General features: G+C 29.4%; 2 protein-coding genes across 2 annotated transcripts in view; both read left to right on the forward strand.

Moving 5' to 3' along the window:
• Nucleotides 1–1131: 1131 nt before the first annotated feature.
• Nucleotides 1132–5297, forward strand: Cdc16 (cell division cycle protein 16). Its single transcript, XM_076382967.1, has 11 exons — nucleotides 1132–1248; nucleotides 1329–1481; nucleotides 1557–1721; nucleotides 1809–1968; nucleotides 2084–2336; nucleotides 2426–2505; nucleotides 2583–2672; nucleotides 2761–3070; nucleotides 3226–3388; nucleotides 4446–4638; nucleotides 4719–5297. The coding sequence occupies exons 1-11, from the start codon at nucleotides 1138–1140 to the stop codon at nucleotides 5009–5011; spliced, it is 1971 nt and encodes a 656-aa protein (XP_076239082.1). The 5' UTR covers nucleotides 1132–1137; the 3' UTR covers nucleotides 5012–5297.
• A 5471-nt stretch (nucleotides 5298–10768) lies between these two features.
• The window catches only part of Orb (polyadenylation element binding protein orb), a 51258-nt gene continuing 41413 nt past the window's right edge, over nucleotides 10769–20613 (forward strand). The window contains exons 1-2 of the mRNA XM_076382831.1: nucleotides 10769–11147; nucleotides 11500–11639. Of these exons, the coding sequence (XP_076238946.1) occupies nucleotides 10769–11147; nucleotides 11500–11639 (519 nt within the window). The remainder of the gene's footprint in view (nucleotides 11148–11499; nucleotides 11640–20613) is intronic.

Raw genomic sequence — 20613 nt, forward strand, 5'->3', positions numbered from 1 at the left:
TAATGTATAAACGTAATGCATATGCGCATGTAGTATTCCTCTTCTATGAAATCAGCGACTAACGACAAAACAATACAAATATAAACATATATGCTACATTTGTAAGATTGTTGCTATACTTGTGATTATTGTCAAGAAATGTGATTTATTTTATTTTTTAAAATAAAGATGAGTAATTATTTAATTATATATCTATATCGAAATATTTATTTTGCTATTTCTAGCGAATAAATTAAACGAATGTATGACATATCATATGTAGATTATATGCATATTACGCATCTCAATTACATACAATACGATTACATACGTATATGTACACTGTATTTGCACTACGCCATACAATGCATCTTGTAGTGCGTATGTTGCATGTGTGCGTGTATGATACAATAAATGTACATGCATACAATTAATAGTAAATTAATAGTAATAGTAAATATTTCTGTAGAGTATATTTAATACAAATAAAAGAATCGAGGCTATTGATTCTTAGGAAAAATTGTGTCAGAGATAAGTTTTGCAATATACGCCTCACAGGCGCTAGTATTACTCCTTTAAATGATCAACATACACTTATCCATCTGTACATTTCATACTTTTTGTTCCAGCCTATGCGTCTTTTAAGTGTAGAGAGGAAACCTTATTTGTGGCTACCCAATAAACACAAGAATAATATAAAGATGTGAAAACATCGTCATTTCATCTTCTCAAAGATATTACGAAACACTGGAACGTATCGTTTTGATATCCTGAAAATATCTTCACAGTAATATGTATATAAGTTCTTAAAGGATGTCATTTTGATACCTTTAAGAACCTAAAAGACTAAGCCTAAAAGATGTCTTTGTGTTTATTGAGCTGTATTTTACTTACAATAAATTAATTCACAAATATCTCAGATAATAAAAACAAACACGGTTAAACAAAATACAATACAATTATGTAAGTAGTACAAAGTGTATTACGATAAAGTTTGGAACGCCCGCCATTGGCTATTTAGTTCTTTATACATTTCGCAGAGGCTGTTCGCTTCGTGTTAATAAATAATGTATTGAGTGACTATCCTTTGATATATGTATACAATGATGATTATTTAGAAGCGAAGCAAATACATAACCTTTAAAATTTAAATCAAATATGGCCCGTGAAATTATTAATACAGATTCTGACAAAATGCCAAACTTGTTAGACAATAAAAACATTAATTTAGATAATTACAGAAAACTAATTAAATCATATATTGATTTGGTAAGATTAAAAAATTTAATTTTCACCTAGAATAATCAGTGACTTGAAAGCATCAAAGAAAATTATTGGTTTGTTTACAGCATTTATACAGTGCTGCTTTATTTTGGGCAGATAAAGTTGCTTCATTAAGTAATGAAGATACTAAGGATGTATGTACATTAGCACATTGTATGTTTTTGATGAAACAATATCATAGAGCTGCTCATCTTATTAGAAGTCGTGGACTGGAAAAAGTAAACTTTCATTTTATATTTGACAAGATTGTAAAACTGTTACATACTTCTGATATAATTTATGTTACTTTGTAGACAGATGTAATGTGTCATTATTTAACAGTAAGAAGTCTTCTTGAAGCAAAAGAATATAATGAGGCACTTCAGGTTATTAATGAATCTGAAATGTGTACAAACATAACACAGTCAGGCGTTAGTTATACGGATCGCACAGATATATTGGAAGATGCTCCAAAAAATGTGATTAAGTTTAGATAATTCCTCATAGTTTCTTTTATATGTTATTATTAGTGATTAATAAAATCTTATTAGTTTGTTTTATTGTAGGTACAAAGTTCAATATTATATGTGAAAGGACGAGTGTATGAAGCAATGGACAATCGAGCAGTGGCAACTGATTGTTATAAACAGGCTCTACATTATGATGTTTATTCGTATCAAGCATTTGAAGCTTTAGTTCAAAATCAAATGCTTTCAGCTTCTGAAGGTATGAAAATATACATTTATAATGTAAAATATATATTTTACTTAGAATTGATAAATAAGAAGGAATGAAAAGCATAAAAGTAGAAAAAGCAAAAATTTACATATTGTTTTATTAGAAAAAGAACTTTTGGAATCTCTTCCATTCAGAGAACAGTGCACGGAAGCTGAAACAGAACTTTTACGGTTACTGTATGAAAATAAACTCAAAAAATATCAGGAATCAAATAAAAAGCAGATGGTTGCAACTTGTAGCATCATGGGAGTTTTAGTTACAGATAGATTATTAGGTAACTTGGATATGGAAGTTTCAGAAGCAGAAAGACTATATTATAATTGTGACTATCATAAATGTTTTTCACTTACGGAAAGGTAAGGTAATTTCTAATTTGACTACAATATATATTCTTATATCTTACAGCTTTGAAATTAAAATATGTTATTTTTATTATATATTTTAGAATATTAAAAAAAGATCCATTTCATAATTTATGTTTGCCTCTACATATTGCCTGTTTAGTTGAATTAAAGAAGACTAATGGTAAATATATAATACTTCTCTGCAAAAAATGGAAATTTATAGTTTGCTGTTTACTATATAATGTATTTATTTTTCAGCTTTATTTTACTTGGCGCATAAGTTAGTTGACTTATACCCAGACTTGGCCTTAGCATGGTTTGCAGTTGGATGTTATTATTACAGTATAGGTTATTAGCATTTTGATTAAATAATTCCTATGATTAACTAAAATTAGTAAGTTTTTTATAGTATCTTATGAATAAATCTTCATTGTAGGTAAAAGTGATCCAGCAAGGAGATATCTAGCAAAGGCTACAGCATTGGATAGACTATTTGGCCCTGCTTGGTTAGCTTATGGACATTCGTTTGCCATAGAAAATGAACATGATCAAGCAATGGCTGCTTATTTCAAAGCTTCTCAGTTAATGAAAGGTTGTCATCTGCCACTTTTATACATTGGACTGGAATGTGGCTTAACAAATAATCTAAAATTGGCTGACAAATTTTTTCAACTGGCTCAAGGAATAGCTCCAAATGATCCATTTGTCATACACGAAATGGGAGTTATATCTTTTTATAATTTAGAGTAAGTTCATGTTAACTTTAATACTATCCCTAAAAGGTTACTTTAATCCATACAAGAGCAGTTCTATTCTATAACCTGGATTAGTGTACTTCCATTCTTCCACGATTTTGGAAATCTGCTTAATTTACCAAGAGTTATCATTTTACCAAACATAGTTACAAAACTGCAGAGCGACAGTTTAAGGAAGCCATGAAAAGAATTCAAGGTGGTCTAAAGGACGTTATTCTACCTAGTAAATGGGAGGCACTGTTGAATAATTTGGGTCATACTTGTAGAAAAATGAAAAAATATGAAGAAGCTCTGGAATATCACCAGCAGGTTAACAGATTTACATTTAAATATAAATATAGTCTATGTAAAAAATATTCATTTTTGATAACCAGTTGTTATGTACAAGGTGTTTGGATGTAAGTGAGGGAAAGTTTAAAAGATAATTCCAAACGTCAAAATAGAACGAAAATATAAATCAAAAATAAGGAAATTATATTTGAGTCTTTGTTTAATAATTATAAGCGTTTAAAGAAAGTAGTGACTGTCCTCGCTTGTGACAAGGGGGCATTCACTTTATGCAGCTGTGGTGGAATTTTACGAGAATGGATGCGGAAAATGGCTATGATAAATATTGCTTGTTATGACTTGTTCCTGTCACGAGTTTCGTCTTACCAATAATGCTATTCGATTTACGAGCGTCAATTTATCAACTTTCGACCATTTATAATTAACGAACGAAGCCTCAGACGCAATTCCGTTATTGTGATTTTTTTTTTAATTTGACGTTTAGAACTACTTTTAAAATTTTTCCCTATTTGTAAGTGCAAGAAATGAATGCTGAAATATTTTAAAAGGTGGTAGGAGAGTTCAAATGAAAAATAAAATGTTTTGTTACATTATGTATAATTTACCTCCGTTTTACAATAATATTATCTTAAAATTAGCAAGTTTAAATGTTGAACTAATAGTCAGAGAATTCTGTAATTTTACAGGATATACATATTAAAGAGTGGAAAATAGATCAAAAAAGTCTTAATACTTCTTAATTTTACAGTGTATTTTCTATAATTTAATTTTGATGATGTTTAAAAGATCAAAATGTTTATGGAAATGAGCTTAATTGACTTGTATAAGTACTCGATTTGACCTAATGGTAACCAAACTTACTATTGCAGATACTGTGTCTGTGAAAACCTTAAATATTTTTTAAAGTATACGATCATTTAAACAATCGAAAGATCCAAATGAACAGTTTATAATCCATTTGCACTCTCTTGCAACCTATTAAAATATTTCATAGTATATTAGTTACACTCTGTATAATATATTAATAATAGTATTTATACAGTTATACAAAAAATTTCTTTTTATGTGATAATCGCAGGCGTTAGTATTAAATCCGTTGAATCCATCAACATATTCAGCAGTAGGATTTATCCATGCATTAATGGGAAATACACAGGAAGCTGTTGATGCTTTTCATCGAGCACTTGGCCTTAGAAGAGATGATACATTTACAACTACTATGTTAACTTATGTAATGGAACAACTGATAGAGGAGTCACCCCCTTATCCTGGTATATAAAAGAAGTTTCACTATTTCGATATAGTGCTTTAAATCATTCTGCTTTATTTAATGATAAACATTATTTAATAGATGCGTGTAGTGATATTCCCAAATACAAATTTCCGGAAATTAGATTACAAGAAACAGAAAGTACAGAACCTTTGGGAAACGCAAACAGTATAGCCGAATCGAATACTCAAGACATTGATAAGTTAAGAGTGAATTTATTTTCTGGATGGCGAGAAGATTCAAATAAAAGTGAAGAGAATACTGCAGATAAAAGGGATACCAATGCACGAGATGTAGTTGTAAATTATTCTAGCGATATTAGTTCTGAAGTTGAAATGTTAGATTCGTCAACAGCGCATATAGAATATAAATAAATTACACAAACATTCTAAGATAATAAATACGTTTGTATATGTAACGAAATAGTAGTTTCGTGTCTAACAATATTACTTTCCTCAAACAACATTTATTTTTTATTGTATACAAAATATTCAGTTCTAGTTCAGTTCAGGGAAAAATTGCATTTAAGAGGCAAATTAGCAGATCATCAAGTATCATCATGAGCATGAAGCACATAGTACCATACAAGTTAGTCGATGGGATCACTGTTTATGGTCGTTACAACTGTTTACAGTGATAATAAAATCGTGGGACATAGAATGAACCAGAATGAACAGTTTATCCCCACTACGAGCTACCGTTGTTCCCTATACTGTTTCCATTGCACTACAAACAAGCATACTGTACTCCAGAGACGGGTGGAACTTTGATTTAAACGAAAATTTCAAATAACGAATAAAAGATAAAAAAAATTATTCATACAAAAGAAAGTATATTTATTGAATGGAGATAACCTTCTTATTTGTAGACTTTTCATCTTCAGCATCGAATAATTTTTTTCATCTTTGTCTATAGATAAATCTTAAATATAGATGAAATTTATCTTCTTTTATCTTTATTGGACGATTCATTGTATTTGACCTCAAATAATTTTCAGACATGCGGCCTTGGGTGTTATAATGTAACAACATCTAATAATGAAGATTTGAATCTTCAAAATTTGCATGTTATTTTTATATTATATTATATGTACGTAACACTATAAATTTTAATAGTAACCGATTTGAAAATATCCCGAATAATGATCAGTGCAAGGTATACATTTGTATGTATGAATGAAGCCACTATTGTTAAGACCAGTTCAATTTACTGATACTTACAAAAGAGTATGTGTATACACTGCAAATTTATATTAATTTAAGAATTGTAGAAATCTCTTCTTTTATATTGTACTTCATATTTATTAACATTTTTAACGACTTTGATATAAATTTCATACTTTTCTGAAATATTATGATTTGTTGAGTGCATGTAGTCTTCCAGAAATTAGTATAAATTCGCACAATGTATATAAACTTTTATAATTGTCCGTAAATCAGATTAGTTTTAACAATGTCTTCGTTCGTATATTTTGCGTCAATCATTATTCGAGATAATTAGCTCGTAGAACTATAATCGGTCAAGTGTTCAAATTCCAATGGAACAGTTTTACCCTTTTTCTTAATATTTTGCTTTTTTAAATATTTATTATTAAATATTATAAGGTGTGTATTGCGTTAAAGTTTGAAAGAAGAGCACTTAACACTTAACTAGTCACTGATTTTAATAAAATTGAATATAGTGGTAAATATATGTATGTACAATACATAGAAAATATTATAAGTTGACATGCGTCTGAACGTCTTATTAAGACCATAATATTTAAGCTTGCAATGTTTAAAGTTTATGATCTACATATTTCATTTATCATAATTCATCATAAATGCATTAACCATATTTAGTTCACCTATCTTTATCATACTTTAAAAATGTAATGAACAATTTATTTTCTTCATATTAAATTTATTGCTGCTTTGCATTAGATCCAGAATATCTTTTCATGGTAAAACTTTTTCATTATGGCGATTTTCCGAAATTATGAATATCTTCATGATTCAATACAAAAAGCAGAATTGTCAGACTGGGATTTGAACAACCGATGGAGTAATTGTATTAGATTGCAGTTAGATTCTGTAATTATTATACAATATGTATAATATACTAGTTTGTAAGCTTCCCATCTATGGTTGTAGCTGTAAAGAAAATGTCTCTAAAAAGTATGTAATAAACAAGCGCATGCGTGGCGAAAGGTGCCATGTGAATTAAAGTATTATTGTACTATTACGCTATACAGAATGTCTGCTTTATCTAGACTTAGTGGAATATTTCGGAAACGACTAAAGTTATAAAACGAATGTTATCATAAAAATTGTTTGGTATGAAGGGAGACATAATATAGTAGAAATATCTTTTTTAGTGGTAAAAGAATGGGCGAGATTTCAAGATCAACCATTTATTTTTAAATGGAGATCTATATTCTATATTTTTTATTTCGAAAACCTATTCTACGTAAAAGTACGAGCAACGTTTGTCTAAAACATTTGTTTGTACAACTTCTATGTTTTAAAGTACTGAAAGAAACAACTACAAAGTTATTGATTTTTCAATTATTTTTAATTTGACTTCTATCAATTTAAAAAAAAAAAAATTGCAAGAGATAAAAATTGTTTATTTTCTTCCTATAAAGCTCTAGAATTTTTTTCATAACTTTTTATCAACTTAAGTAACAATAAACAACATTAAGTTGATAAAAAAATTTCCAGAGTTTTATACTAAACAATTTTTGTAACACCACAAAGGGTGGTGGAAATCGTAAGTATGTATATACAAGCGGGCAGAGGGTAATTCTACAGGAAAAATAAGACAAAAATTTGGTATGATAGTTTCTCGTCTGAGGCTTTGCTTTCGAAAAAATCAATTTTGAATTTCAATTAACTTCTGTTCGCGAAAAGTCCTGTGGAAAGCATTATCTCCTATCCGTTTCGCGAGACATGTTTTAGAACGTGAAACGTACTATTCGTATTCCACGAGAAATCTTATAATATACGTATAATTTTGACACACACTTTTTTCATCCAATACTTCACCAGACTACAAAAAAATGGTTGTTAGTATAAATATATATTTGAATGAGCGTTCAAACTATGGCGCTTTCTTTAGCACTTTTGGTGGTGCATGCGCTTTTAGTCTATATAGCAAATTCGTAGTATATAGTACAACATAGGAGTGGGACGCTTACACATAGAAGCTCACAAGCTAGTACATACATACATAGTATATAAATACATATACGTATTACATAGAGCTGTGGATTGTAGCAGAAAGCGTCGAAGAGACAGCGCGTGCGAACAGGAGGGGAGGGTATGCTTGTGAAGTGCGGTACAAGCCAAGAGGAGTATTCTCCCGGAGAGGGAGAAACAGATCTTCAATTCAGTTCCCAGAGTGGAGCATCGTGAGGAGGAATGGGCGTTCCGTCTCCATCGTTGTTATACCGCTATTAAATCGAACGAAAAAGAAATAAATTTTATTTTCGTAAAAGCAACGATTTAATCATAAATGGGCGAGCCTGGGAATTAAATCAATTTAAGTATCATCCCCCGGTGAATAATTAAATAACCGGTGGGATTGGATATTATTGCAACCTTTGAATATAACATAATTGTTTATTCATTACATCATTAAATTTGTGCCTTCAATACTTCGCGTTCATCGACTCATAAAATTCTGTTGAAGATATTTACACAGTATCAACTGTTTTGTGATTTGTTAACCATATCACAAAAAGTTCTTACGACATTAAATTCAGTGTAGGACATCAATTTGTCAAACAGTTGAAAAAGTCAGTGAAATTCAATTGAAAATCAACATGCCCACTTTAACGCAATCGGTAAGTTATATTACTATGTAATAATTAGCTTTTGTATTCTATTCTCCATGATTTCTAACACTTTCCTTTCGATATATTCTTATTTAAATGCCACAATATCGTGTCAGTTTTTATGACTCACGCTTTTTTGACATTTCATGCGATCGATTGGTAACCTATTTTATCATTTCATTTGTTAGTATATGAATTTGTCGCTAGTGAGTGATAATTACAATGTGGAATCGTAGAATGTGAACTCGAAGACGGAAGAATGTCCTGTGTCCTTACTTGTAAACAAACACAAATCGTACGTTTAAGCCGTAACCCGTCATCCACGTGCAAAACACGTTGCGTTTGAGACACTGATAGGTCTGGCCTTCATCCAGTGCGCCCTCTGAAATCAGCTTTAATTATTTATCCAACTGAATTAAACGAATAGAAAGGAAAAACTTTTTTTTTTATAACTAAAGTACTTCTTGCTAGTGCTGTTTTAGACGAAAATACGTATATGTATGTTGTACGTGTATGTAACGTTATGAGGTAGAACATGCGTAATGCTAATAATTGATTGCACGAACGCATTAGAAATTTATAAGTAATTCTAATACGTTTAAACAAAATGCAAATAAAAAGGTAATAATATATTGATTTGTTATTAATTTAATAAATACTTTGTCTTGCATTTTCGTCATTCAAAATTCTATAAAATTAACCCCTAATTGGTATGGTGGGGTAATAGTATTTATACTATGTACCTCATTTTTAATCCTTGTGTAAAGTTTAGTGAATTACTTATAGGTAATAATAGAAAAACTGAATTTTCTGTGTACAGTTATTAATTGTTCTGGATAAAGGCATTGCAGTGATTCTACCACGTTATAATACTGACATAATACCAGTTAAGGGCTAAGATTTCATTTATTTCTACTACTACATACATATACATACGTGTGCGTACTATAGATTTTTCAGTCATACATTTGGCAACTTTCGTAAGAACAATCAATAGCGGTGTAAGCTGCACGTAATTCAATGCCTGAAGGGTTACATCAGTTATTGCAATGTACGCAGAAATATTTAAAACTATTTTACAGAGTATTACAATGTTAATCATTGTATACCGATTGTAGATGTATAATGGTTATGTTCCTGTATTAGGCTTTCTCTTCTTAAACGCCCTTGAGCTTGACAACGTTGAATTCCAACGAAATTTGAAATTTTGGTAAATCTTGTGGAATGGCATAATTTATTTTCGGCCCTACAAATTTTTTTTCCAAATTCCACGAATGTAAACTGAGCGCTGTCCTTGAGCTCCTGTTTACGTTATTTCGTACTGAAAGCGTGGAGCATAGTTTAGTGAATATCGTTCGACGTAATGTATTTCAACAAATACAGTGAAAAACAATCTGTATTAAACTTTAATTTTTAATAATTAATAAAATATCTTGGTAGAAATTATTATAGGTGTTAGAAGCCACGCACATATTTAGTGACTACAATAAATAGGATAACAAATTCAAATTTGTAGTGGATTAATAAGTGTAAAAAGTAACAGAAGATAGTTTTGTTTGATTGGTTTGATTGATTTGATTAGTTTTGGTCGATTTATGATTTTATTGAAAATTCGATATACAAATGGATACAATTTTTCACACATGCCTAATAAATCGAACATTGTTATAAATTTTTTAATTTTCTACAATGTAATAAATTATATACATGTTTGTTTCAAAGATTCCATTATAATTGCCATTAGAAATGTTTTCTTTCTTTCTTTTTATGTATGTGGTACATGTATTAGTAATTTTTTTTGCTTCTTCCATATCTTTGGCTATCTACCCTACTCAATACTTACGTAGATTAACTTTTTCTAAAACTAATCTGTCAATTAAATATCACTGTGTATTAATCGTGGTGATAATCGTAATAATGACGAATTATATTTATTACGAAAATTACGAATGATAACCGTAAATATCATTATGATTAAAGCGTGGATCTCTTCCTTACATCCACAGTGGATTTTCCAAGTAAAACAATTATCAAAAAGAAACGATTCGAAATTATATTTAAGTTTTTAGCAACGTAGCCATGATAACCAATTGGTTACATATAGCTATTGTGATGTTAAATAATTGATATTTACATATTAAAATATATTCCATGTGCCAAATCGGTTAACTCCACAAAACGAAAAAAATTTGTGTTTATTTGAAATATAAAGAGTTAATCATTAATCAAGTTCTTTGGCACTAATTTAGAGTTTTATCATAATATCGAGGTTTATTGTAACAATAGATGATCATCTCATTTGCAGCTAGATTTAATGTACGATATTGACGGCGTGAAACTAACGGACGTGCCTGATCGAAATGAAGCATCGTACAATTTACAATTGCAAACTTCACGTGACCAAAACAACATACAGCTGCAACAACGTGAGCAATTACAATTGATGCAACGCGAAGGCGAGCAACTGCAGTTGTCTCAGCGGGACCACGCATCCTCTCAACTGCAGCAACGGGACAGGGACCAGTTGCAGTATCAGCAACGTGATAGAGAACAACTGCATCGTGATAAGCTACAACAGCATCAGTTGCAATCGATCAGCAACTTATTCTTGGACCTACCGCTACCATCAAACTTCCAAGGATATTCACACGATTCGTCTTGTATGCAGTCTAACAAAAGCACTGATATTGATGGTAGTAGAACCTTTTTTCTATAGCCTATCTTAGTAGCACATTCTTCATGGAAATAATCCATGTAACAATTTCATTATAGATAAATTTGAATTTCTAGAACCAGAAATTAAGGTTTTAAATAAATTTTACAGATTGCATAATTTGATAAATTATAATTAAGCTATTTAATAGTGTAATTGGTATTTTTTCATAGAAATCACTTAAAGAAACTGTACGGAAAACTGTTCTAATCAGATTGTTTGGCATATCAAAGTCCATGAGCGTTTCCGTTTGTCGTTTGTCAACCAATAGCCCTTGCGGCCGTGTTGTATTTTTGTGATTTTAAAATAGTGATTTGTTTGATTCACACCAGGAGACATGTCGATTTCCGATCTGTTCGGATTGGGTTTACCTCGCGGTTCACTAATGAACAACCAGTTACCAGTTGGATCTCCTAGTTACCGTAATTATCAACATCAGTATCGCAGCCAGGGGTCTTCTCAGCCTCATCAGGTACTGTTACCTTTTATTGATATACAAAACTTTTTATAAATGCTTAACAAATGATTTTTTCGTTATATTGAAGTTATAGAATTTCACTGATTACTATTCTTATCAAATTTAATTTTTAAAATTTATGCGCTGCAATTAATAATAATAGGTTTAAACACGAGGGCAGTTTCTATTCTCTACAATCAATTTAAAGAAATATTTATTTAATAAGTACATATTTTTGAATTAATGTTGCTTCAGTATAATTTATACTTAGTGTTTAATTATAGTTATAAATTCTTCTCAAATTAAATCTTATTAAATTTTTTCTACAATATTGTATATCTGAAGATCCAAAAGTTTCTATCTTAAATATACAGGGTATCTGGTTTAACTAAATGTGGTTATCTTTTAAGGAAGTAACGTTATAAAAGAAATGTTTTTGTAAAAGTTGTTGGATGTAGAGGAGGACACTATGTGCCATAAATATTCATTTTTTCTGTACGTGGAATAAAGGGCGAAATTTGAAAGACATTTTTTTAGTAGAATGCTATTTTTCTTATTTATAATATGATAGCATTTATTAACACATTGAGCGACAGTCCTATGATTTCACGGGAGATTTTCAGCCATTGCATTAACTACTGGTCACGCGATAGTGCAAGATTCCACCACTATCGTACATTCCGCCGCCATGCGCCACTCAGGTTCTCAATAGCAAATATTTAGTTGACGTGCAATGTGTTAAGACAAATTCAAAGATCTAACCCGCTAAATCATTACATTTTGTGGGGAGACATAAAATCGCGAACAACTGAGAGTTGGATCACTACATGTTCCTCACCTTCGGCCCGCTAAGCTTACTTGACCTTGTAATTGAAACTAAGTGGACTGGACTTTTAGAAAAATTCTCCTCCTCTGAAGGAATTATTATCAAGTAAAAGTTAGTAAATGATTGATGGGTCAGACTTAGCAAGCGGAAAATGAGAGATATGTGATGATCTGATTCCCAGTTTTATCGCGATTTAATATCTTCCATAAAACAGAATAATTTAGTGCACTAGGTTGTCGAATTTATCTTAACAATACTATCGCATTATCAATAAAAAAAGCAACATTCCAATAAAAAAAATGAACTTGACATTCAAATCTTCTCCACTATGTGTTCCACATCCAGAAAAAATTTGTATATCACGTAATGTCCGTCTCCTTCTATACTAAACAACTTTTGTAAAAACATTTTTTTTATCAAATTTACCTCCTTATAAAATATTTTAATGTGTTCAGTTGAAATGAAACAAACATCCTGTGTATCTGCATCTGGGAAATTTCATAGCTAAGTAGATGATTTCTTTTTTCAATCTAAACTATATTTGTTTTTCATATAGCTAGCCTGTAGTCAAGCGATCATTTTTCCGAAAATGTACGTAGTATAATTAATTTTGTATTCACCATTTTGGCGTATAAAATCGAAAAGTTAATTCATTAACTTGCAAGTATCGTTTATATTTATCTATTGCTTAGCGTCTTTTCAAACACTTTTTGATATATAATTTTTATATTTTTCTTTCATGCCTTTCACAGGTCTCTTTTTTAAAAATATGTATATGTAAGCCGTTGTATAACTGTTGCTTTCAATCGGGTGAAAATCGGTAGTCATAGTAAAAAGTGTTGGAAAATTCAATTCGTTTGATACAAGGTGTTTCACGCGGCAATTGACAAACTTTGTCAGTGTATTTGGAAGTTCATTCTGAACAAAAAATGTTATAGAGGGCGCTCCTGGAACAAATAACTAAAGTTGAAATATGAATTTAGAACCTCAAAACAAAAATTTCTTGTGGAAGTGTGCTTTCATTACAAGAATGAAAATGTAATTATTGGTATATCAGGCAAGCTGGAGGCTTGGATACAGAATAAAGCTTGTGTTCCAGGCCTCAAGTTTACTTGGTATACGTATATTAAATATTTTATTCAAAATAATGGCCTCCAGACATAACCATTACACCTATCCATGGAAAAACGAGTAACTGAATGCCAGGGTCTGTAATTTCTTCGCGCTATTAGTCAATCTATTTCGACTGAATGTCATTCACAGGTATCTTATACACTTTTTGCTCAATAGCACCTCATACAAAACAGTGAAATCGTGACCAATTAGTACGATCTTTAAAACAAACGAAATATTTCGAAGTTCGAAATTCCTATAGTCTTATAACTTTAGAAATTAATATCTCTTAAATGAAATATTTGTGAACATACCTTTAGTCAAAAATTTTTTTGTTTTGAGATTCAAAATTCATATTTGAAGTTAGGTCATTGAACTTGGGAGCACCCTGTACATTCTACAGGTTGATTCGTCTTCGTTTTCGAGATATGAAAAGTGAAATAGGCAGATGTATTCTAGTTACTTTATTTCTGGTACCAATTATTCATTTTAAACTATGTTTTACATTGATTTACACTGATTTAAACTGGTTTACACAAATTTTTCTAAATGGTCATCTCGTATCTCGTCTCGAAGAACTCATCTCAATAATTTGTTAACTTAACGACTACTTACATGTACCTATTAGTACTTCTATCTGTATCTGGAAAATGAGGACGAATCAAGACATAATGTACATAACGTTTTCCTTTTCAAAATGATCTAAATACACTGGCAAAGTTTGTTGGTTTTGATATGAAACGCTCTATATGTTAGTTATTTTGAACAATCAAAATGTTTTCATTTAGTGTTAGACAATGATTAGACTGTGGATTTTTATTCCCTTATAAGAAATATGAAAATGTATAAACAGTTATAGTATACGTATAATATCCAAAAATATAGAAAATATGAAAAATAAATGCAAATTATAATAGTTGAAAAATAAAGCAAGTTTTTATTTAGGTTCCATTTCTCTAACTGTATTTATGAAAATGTGTAATTGTATAAAAATCTGCAGTCTAGTAATTAATAACTACCTACGTATCATAAATTATCTTAAATTGCTGAGTATTTACTTATTTTCAAGCACATAATCACTTACATGTCAGGCATACTATAAATACATTTTCAATTTATTTTCCAAATAGATCATATTTTAAAATGTATCGAATACAAAAAGTCTATGAAGTTAATAAGACGTAATTAGTTTACAATTGTATCACTATAACATACTTTTGAAAAAGTCGTATATCTGGGATGAAAAATATTTTTAAAATCCAGAATAAAATCGGAAATACTATTTAGGAAGTTTCACAAACGTAGAAACAAGACTAAATTGTTTGATACATGAAGTCTGATGAAGGATACAGTAACATCTTGATTCTAAAATTTGTATGCTGTATCACTTTTACTATGCGAGGGTTTACATTATCATGTAAAGTTGTTTATATGTTTCATTCATATAATATTTTCATGACGATTCATTTACAACTTATGTTCTTTATTTTTAATTTATAGTTTAAAGAGAAATCTATTTCAAAAAAAGCAATTTTAAATATTGATCATTATTCTTTTTTTAGTTTTTTTTACACTACTCTCAAAATTTATTATATCATTTGAATATTTCCGAAAAATTGTCAAGATTCGATATTTCATAATTTTGTTAATATACATCCCAATTCGATTCAGTAATCATATTAAAGCTTGATACTTCTAGGTTTTGAACCTTGTATTCAATTTTGATTAAACCATTATCTATAAAATCTTCTCCTAAATAGGATCTTATCAAATCGTGAAAATTCTTCATGTTTGAGAATTTGAATATTGTGTGGGTAATAATGTTTGCAATATTGGTATAATATTGGAAAGATTATAAGAAAAGATAAAAACAAAATTATAATTGTCTAAAAAAATACGTAGACTTTTACCTTATTTACCCTTTTCGTGAATAGCAACTTTTTAAAGAAGTGTATTGTAAAATAACACTTGGTTTTGACAAGGCGCTGAACCGTTTTGATAAATACTGTTTTCTATAGATCCGATAGGTTCCGACACTGAGGGCAGTAATTTTTTCTATAGGACGCCTTTATAGACTTAGCATTTACTACTCTCTTAACGAAATAAAGTCCACCAACTTCTTTAGTAGAAATACAGCCCCATATAACTTTGCAGAAACTTGAGTGCTGAGGTCAAACATTCTAGTAAAAACTCTTCACCTTTATAACATCGTTGTTTTCAATTGCGTTACTTCTAATTTCATTGTATTTCTCTGGCTTTTAAATAGTTAAAATATATTTTTTCAGTTTAGTATTTTGCAATATATTATTTGAAAAGTTACCATCCACGAAAAGCGTAAAAAACGGTAAAAATGGAGGTATTTTTTTAAATGGCTATGATTCCATTAAAAAGTATTTCTTTTTTATACAGTTTTGCTAGTTTAAATGATTATACTTTCCGATTATATAATTTATGCTATGCAAGATTGTAATAACTTGTATGAAGTCAGATAAAAGAATCAAAATGTAAAGGTTTAGGCTTTAATATATTTTTATTGTATTTGAATGAATATTAACACAGTTAACAACTTTTCATTAGCATATCAGCGATGCAATAAATTTTGTCAATAGCGTATATAGTTTAATACTTAAAACCGACTTTTAATCTGTTTTTTTTCTGTAACAAATAAACCGATAAGACAAGGACTGAATCAGATACAAAGAAGTGTACCTAATTATCAAGTTTCTTATTTCTAATCAGAATATAATCTCCATAAAAGTGCTGTCATTCTTCGTTTTTTTGATAGAAATGGTATCAAACATGAAGTAATGCTTAAACTGAATGGTATAATAAAACGCATTTTAATTTCATTGGCAATAGTCTCTTCGTTTAGTGTTTTTATGATTTTTTATATCACTTTAATCGTCACAACATGACATTAAAAATTCATTCTCAAATAACTTGCATACAAGATGATCATTTATAAATGAAGGAATATTGAAAAGGCGATACTAAATATTAAAATAAGCAGTAGGTCAATAATAATAAAATTAGGGTGGAGCCTTCAAATATAAACGTTTAAAGATTTGATAGAATTTGTCTGAAATCGGCAAACTGCCTAACGCTACTGCTTGTTTCATTCGAGGGTTGCAGAATTTACTGTACTTGCGTGAAGTTAGTTTCTTCTAACAGGATAACTATCATAAGTCAGAGTCTATGATAGTAACGGGTTTCTTTAAACCCTTGTAAGTAAACTGTAGATTTTTTATGCATTTCTAGGAATTTTGTGTAAAAAGTTATAGAATGTATACAGGGTGTCCCAGTTTTTTCCCGCGTAACTTTTCTAGCATATTCTATATATAAGCAAAATTGAAAAAAATAAGGTAAATGACTCCAATTTCGCCATGCTAACGTTTAAAACGTTGTATAATATTTCTAAATACGTATCTAATGAAATTATTGAATGTTTCTTAAAGCTTAGAGTTTTATCTGACATCTACAATAAATTATATTATTCATAAAAGGGATTTTTAATCTTAGTTTAAAATAAAACGTAAAAGTCTGCAACTAGCGAAATTGCCATATCCGGGATACGAAATTCCACCATATCGTAGCGGACAGGGTTGCTAATTTGGTTTAACAGAATTCTTTTTCAGAATTTACTAGTCAAATTGAAAGGATTGTCTGCCCTAGTACCAAATTTGCATACAAAACAAGGCACGTCTTACTAAACAGAGAGTTTCGTATAAGTCATCTTGAACCCCTTACGCGATTATGTTGCATTTTACGAAAATGTTTGTTATTTACGAGCATATTGTAACTTTTAGTTGAAACGTTCTAAAACGAAGTTTATTCTCTCTACAGATCTTACACTAGTGTTAAAATGCAATTTTAATTATGAGTTAATGAATTTCTCAAGGGTGGCGAATTTGAGAATACTGACGAAATTGGGGTTATCTATTTTATTTTATATAAACATAGGTTCTTAAATGCTTTATTAAAAAGTTATAACAAACATACGAAATAATAATTGACTATATGAAAAATATATATGAAAAATAGAAGGTATATGAAAAATAGAATTTATCACATTTTTAATTTCTTCATTTTCTTTAAGTGCAGCAAGTACATCGCGAATCCGTTGCATTAATTTACGACGCGTACTAAGTTTTATTATTCTTTATAACGATAAATTCTATTTTTCTTTATACCAGTTCTGTATTTGTAATAACGGACGATATTTTAAAATGAAATGATAACGTGAACTGACAATCTATTCCTATGCGATCCACCAAGAAAGCAGTCAGTTGTTATTTCGTATTTTTGTTATAACTTTTTAATAAAGCATTTAAAAGCCTATATTTATATAAAATATTTCTCTTAATTTTGCTTATAGAATATACTGGAAAAGCTACGCGGAAAGAAAACTGGGATATTCTGCATAGTAGAGTACAAAAATAAGTTTTCATTTAGGTTCCATTTCTTCAGTTATGTTTGTGAGAATTTACATTTGCAATAAAAACCGCAGTCTACTTATAAGTAACAAATGTACACTTAAACGTATTTCCATAATTTCGTTGTTTTGAAGTTCAGAATCACCCTGTAAATTTTCTCTCAGCTGTAGCGGAACTTCTTGCCAAGTTTTTCTCCCGAATATATCATACTTTAGAATTAGTTGTGATCATATCCGGACACTATTATCTACAGAACCTATACTTGTCTACAGAATTAAAGGATTGTTCAATTTTGACAGCACAAACTGTTGAGCTTTGAACTGCTGTAATTTTGAGAAAAGAAATCGTTCAACAATCGTTTCAATTCGTAAAATGTCTTAGAAAAAATATATCCTCAATTTTTCACTCCTTTTTTAAATATAAACAGATCAGTGAGAAAATTCAATTCTGAGTTGTGAAGGTAAAGATTTCACCTTTTAGAATGAGTTGAGGTGACCTGTTGTACGATTTTTTTCCCAAGGTTGCAATAACTCTCAAAGATCAACAATTTTTGCGTAAAAATTTAGTAATCTTTTAATATTGCGAACTAGTGTATGTATTTACAACACCCTCAATGATATCAATGACTTTTTGTACAAATTTCATTTTTATCGCTAAAGCATGTAACTAATTAACTTTCTACAAACTGAAAATTTAACTTGCATATTTATAGTTGCATATTTATATGCAACTATCAAATAACTATCATAAACTAAATAGTAAAACTATGCATGGTTGATAAATAATATTCATTATATTTCCAAAGACATATTATGACTTTTAAGTTCTAACAAGAATTCAGTGTCTTAGGAACAGGTTCAATCACCTCTTAAACAATAATTCCTCATAGTACGAAGTAATTGGGGCGTTAGCTCCAAGAAGGGTGTCAGGTCATCTTAAGCCTAACATCGATTCTATTCATTCTGCATTTAAATAAGTGTATTTCCTCGCAGTTTCGTTCTAATATCGCAAAAATTTCAGAAAATAGGGTATTTTAAAGTACGGTTTAACTGCTCCGATGATCATCTCGATATGCTAACGCTTTATTCTTGCTACATTTTTGCTATACTAGACTACCTTTACACGGTGTTAATTTATATTTTAAATTTGAAGTTCTTTATAAAGTTTTACACCCGTAACGAGTTACCATGAATTTTTAGAATTTTTGATATAATATAAGGGATGTATTATTATTAAAATTTTTTATTAGTATTTAACATATTAATGTCGCCTTTTAACATTAAAAGCGGATAAAATAAATGATTCTGTGGAAAAAATGATTGAGAAGACATAACAAACTGTTTTAATCCTGTTTGATATTTTAGTATTACACTGTTATACTTTTTTCACAAATGAAACTAAAAATTAGAATATGTATTCTTATATTAAAGTAACTATAGAAAAGTGGGTTATTAACATTTAAGTATTACCACGTTTAGTTCTTTAAGCATTGTTTTCTCAAAACCAAATTTTTGCACTCACACCCTTCTTGTAGCTAACGCTTTAATTCGGAAAAAAATTAGCGGTAGAAATAAAATAATTTATTGACGAATCTTATGGTGAGGGCATTGTGTCTACAAGTACGCGTGAAAGGTGATTTAAAAACGATACACAGAAGTTTTTATATAAACAACAAAAAAATGCAATAGAAAGTCAGAAGTAATCAAAACACATGATTCGTTACTATTATTTGTTACTGCAGATTATGACTGAAAGTGCAATTATGAATCGGTACAGTATTTTTGTTTTCATCTGATTTTTAAGATAGGGTGAGAAGTTCTCCCTCATCCAGCCTATTCTTCAGATGTAACATATTCTGATTACCATTTGTTTCAATCGGCAGAACATGGTCTGAAAAAAACATTGTGATCGCATTAGTTTCATACAAATCTTAAAATAAAAAAAATCTGCAGAACTTAATGAATGACCTAATATTTCAGGGTCATTAAAATTGGTAAGGGTGAATTACAATTGTAAATAATTGGTTAAAATATATTCATTGTATAAATGTTTCAAAAAATCATTGTAAATGTATAAAATTTATAAGACTCTTAAAGGTGTTTAATAGAACAGTTTGTGACAAAAATATTCGGACACTAGCACAATTTGGTTTTAATAAACAAAAATTATTTTATTTTAGACAGTGTAGTTTATAGCTAACAGAAATACAAAAACTTATCATTTATAACATACAGGTTACTAAATCATATAATGAAAAAGAAAATCTAGTTCATTTTTATATTACAGATATAATCGGACATCTTCTAAATATAAGATAAACAAAATTAAAAAAGTAATTTTTTATTATTTTTATTATTACGTAAAATATTGTTAAAATATTTTATTATTATATTAGTTCGATGTTTCTTCTGTTCAATAATTAGTTTTAACGGATAAAAATATATTAAAAATAAATTTGTAATATACATATTCGAATATTCTTGTAAAATCAAAATTCGTGTTTCATCGGTAAATATAATTTTTGTTTACTATTACCAACTATACAATTGGTTTACGTAATAAAAGTTGATTTATAAAATAAAGAAGTAATTTCAAATGCATTTAATTGAAAATAATT

This window comes from Calliopsis andreniformis, chromosome 8 (assembly GCF_051401765.1).
Source record: "Calliopsis andreniformis isolate RMS-2024a chromosome 8, iyCalAndr_principal, whole genome shotgun sequence".
In the NCBI taxonomy this organism is placed as follows: domain Eukaryota; kingdom Metazoa; phylum Arthropoda; class Insecta; order Hymenoptera; family Andrenidae; genus Calliopsis; species Calliopsis andreniformis.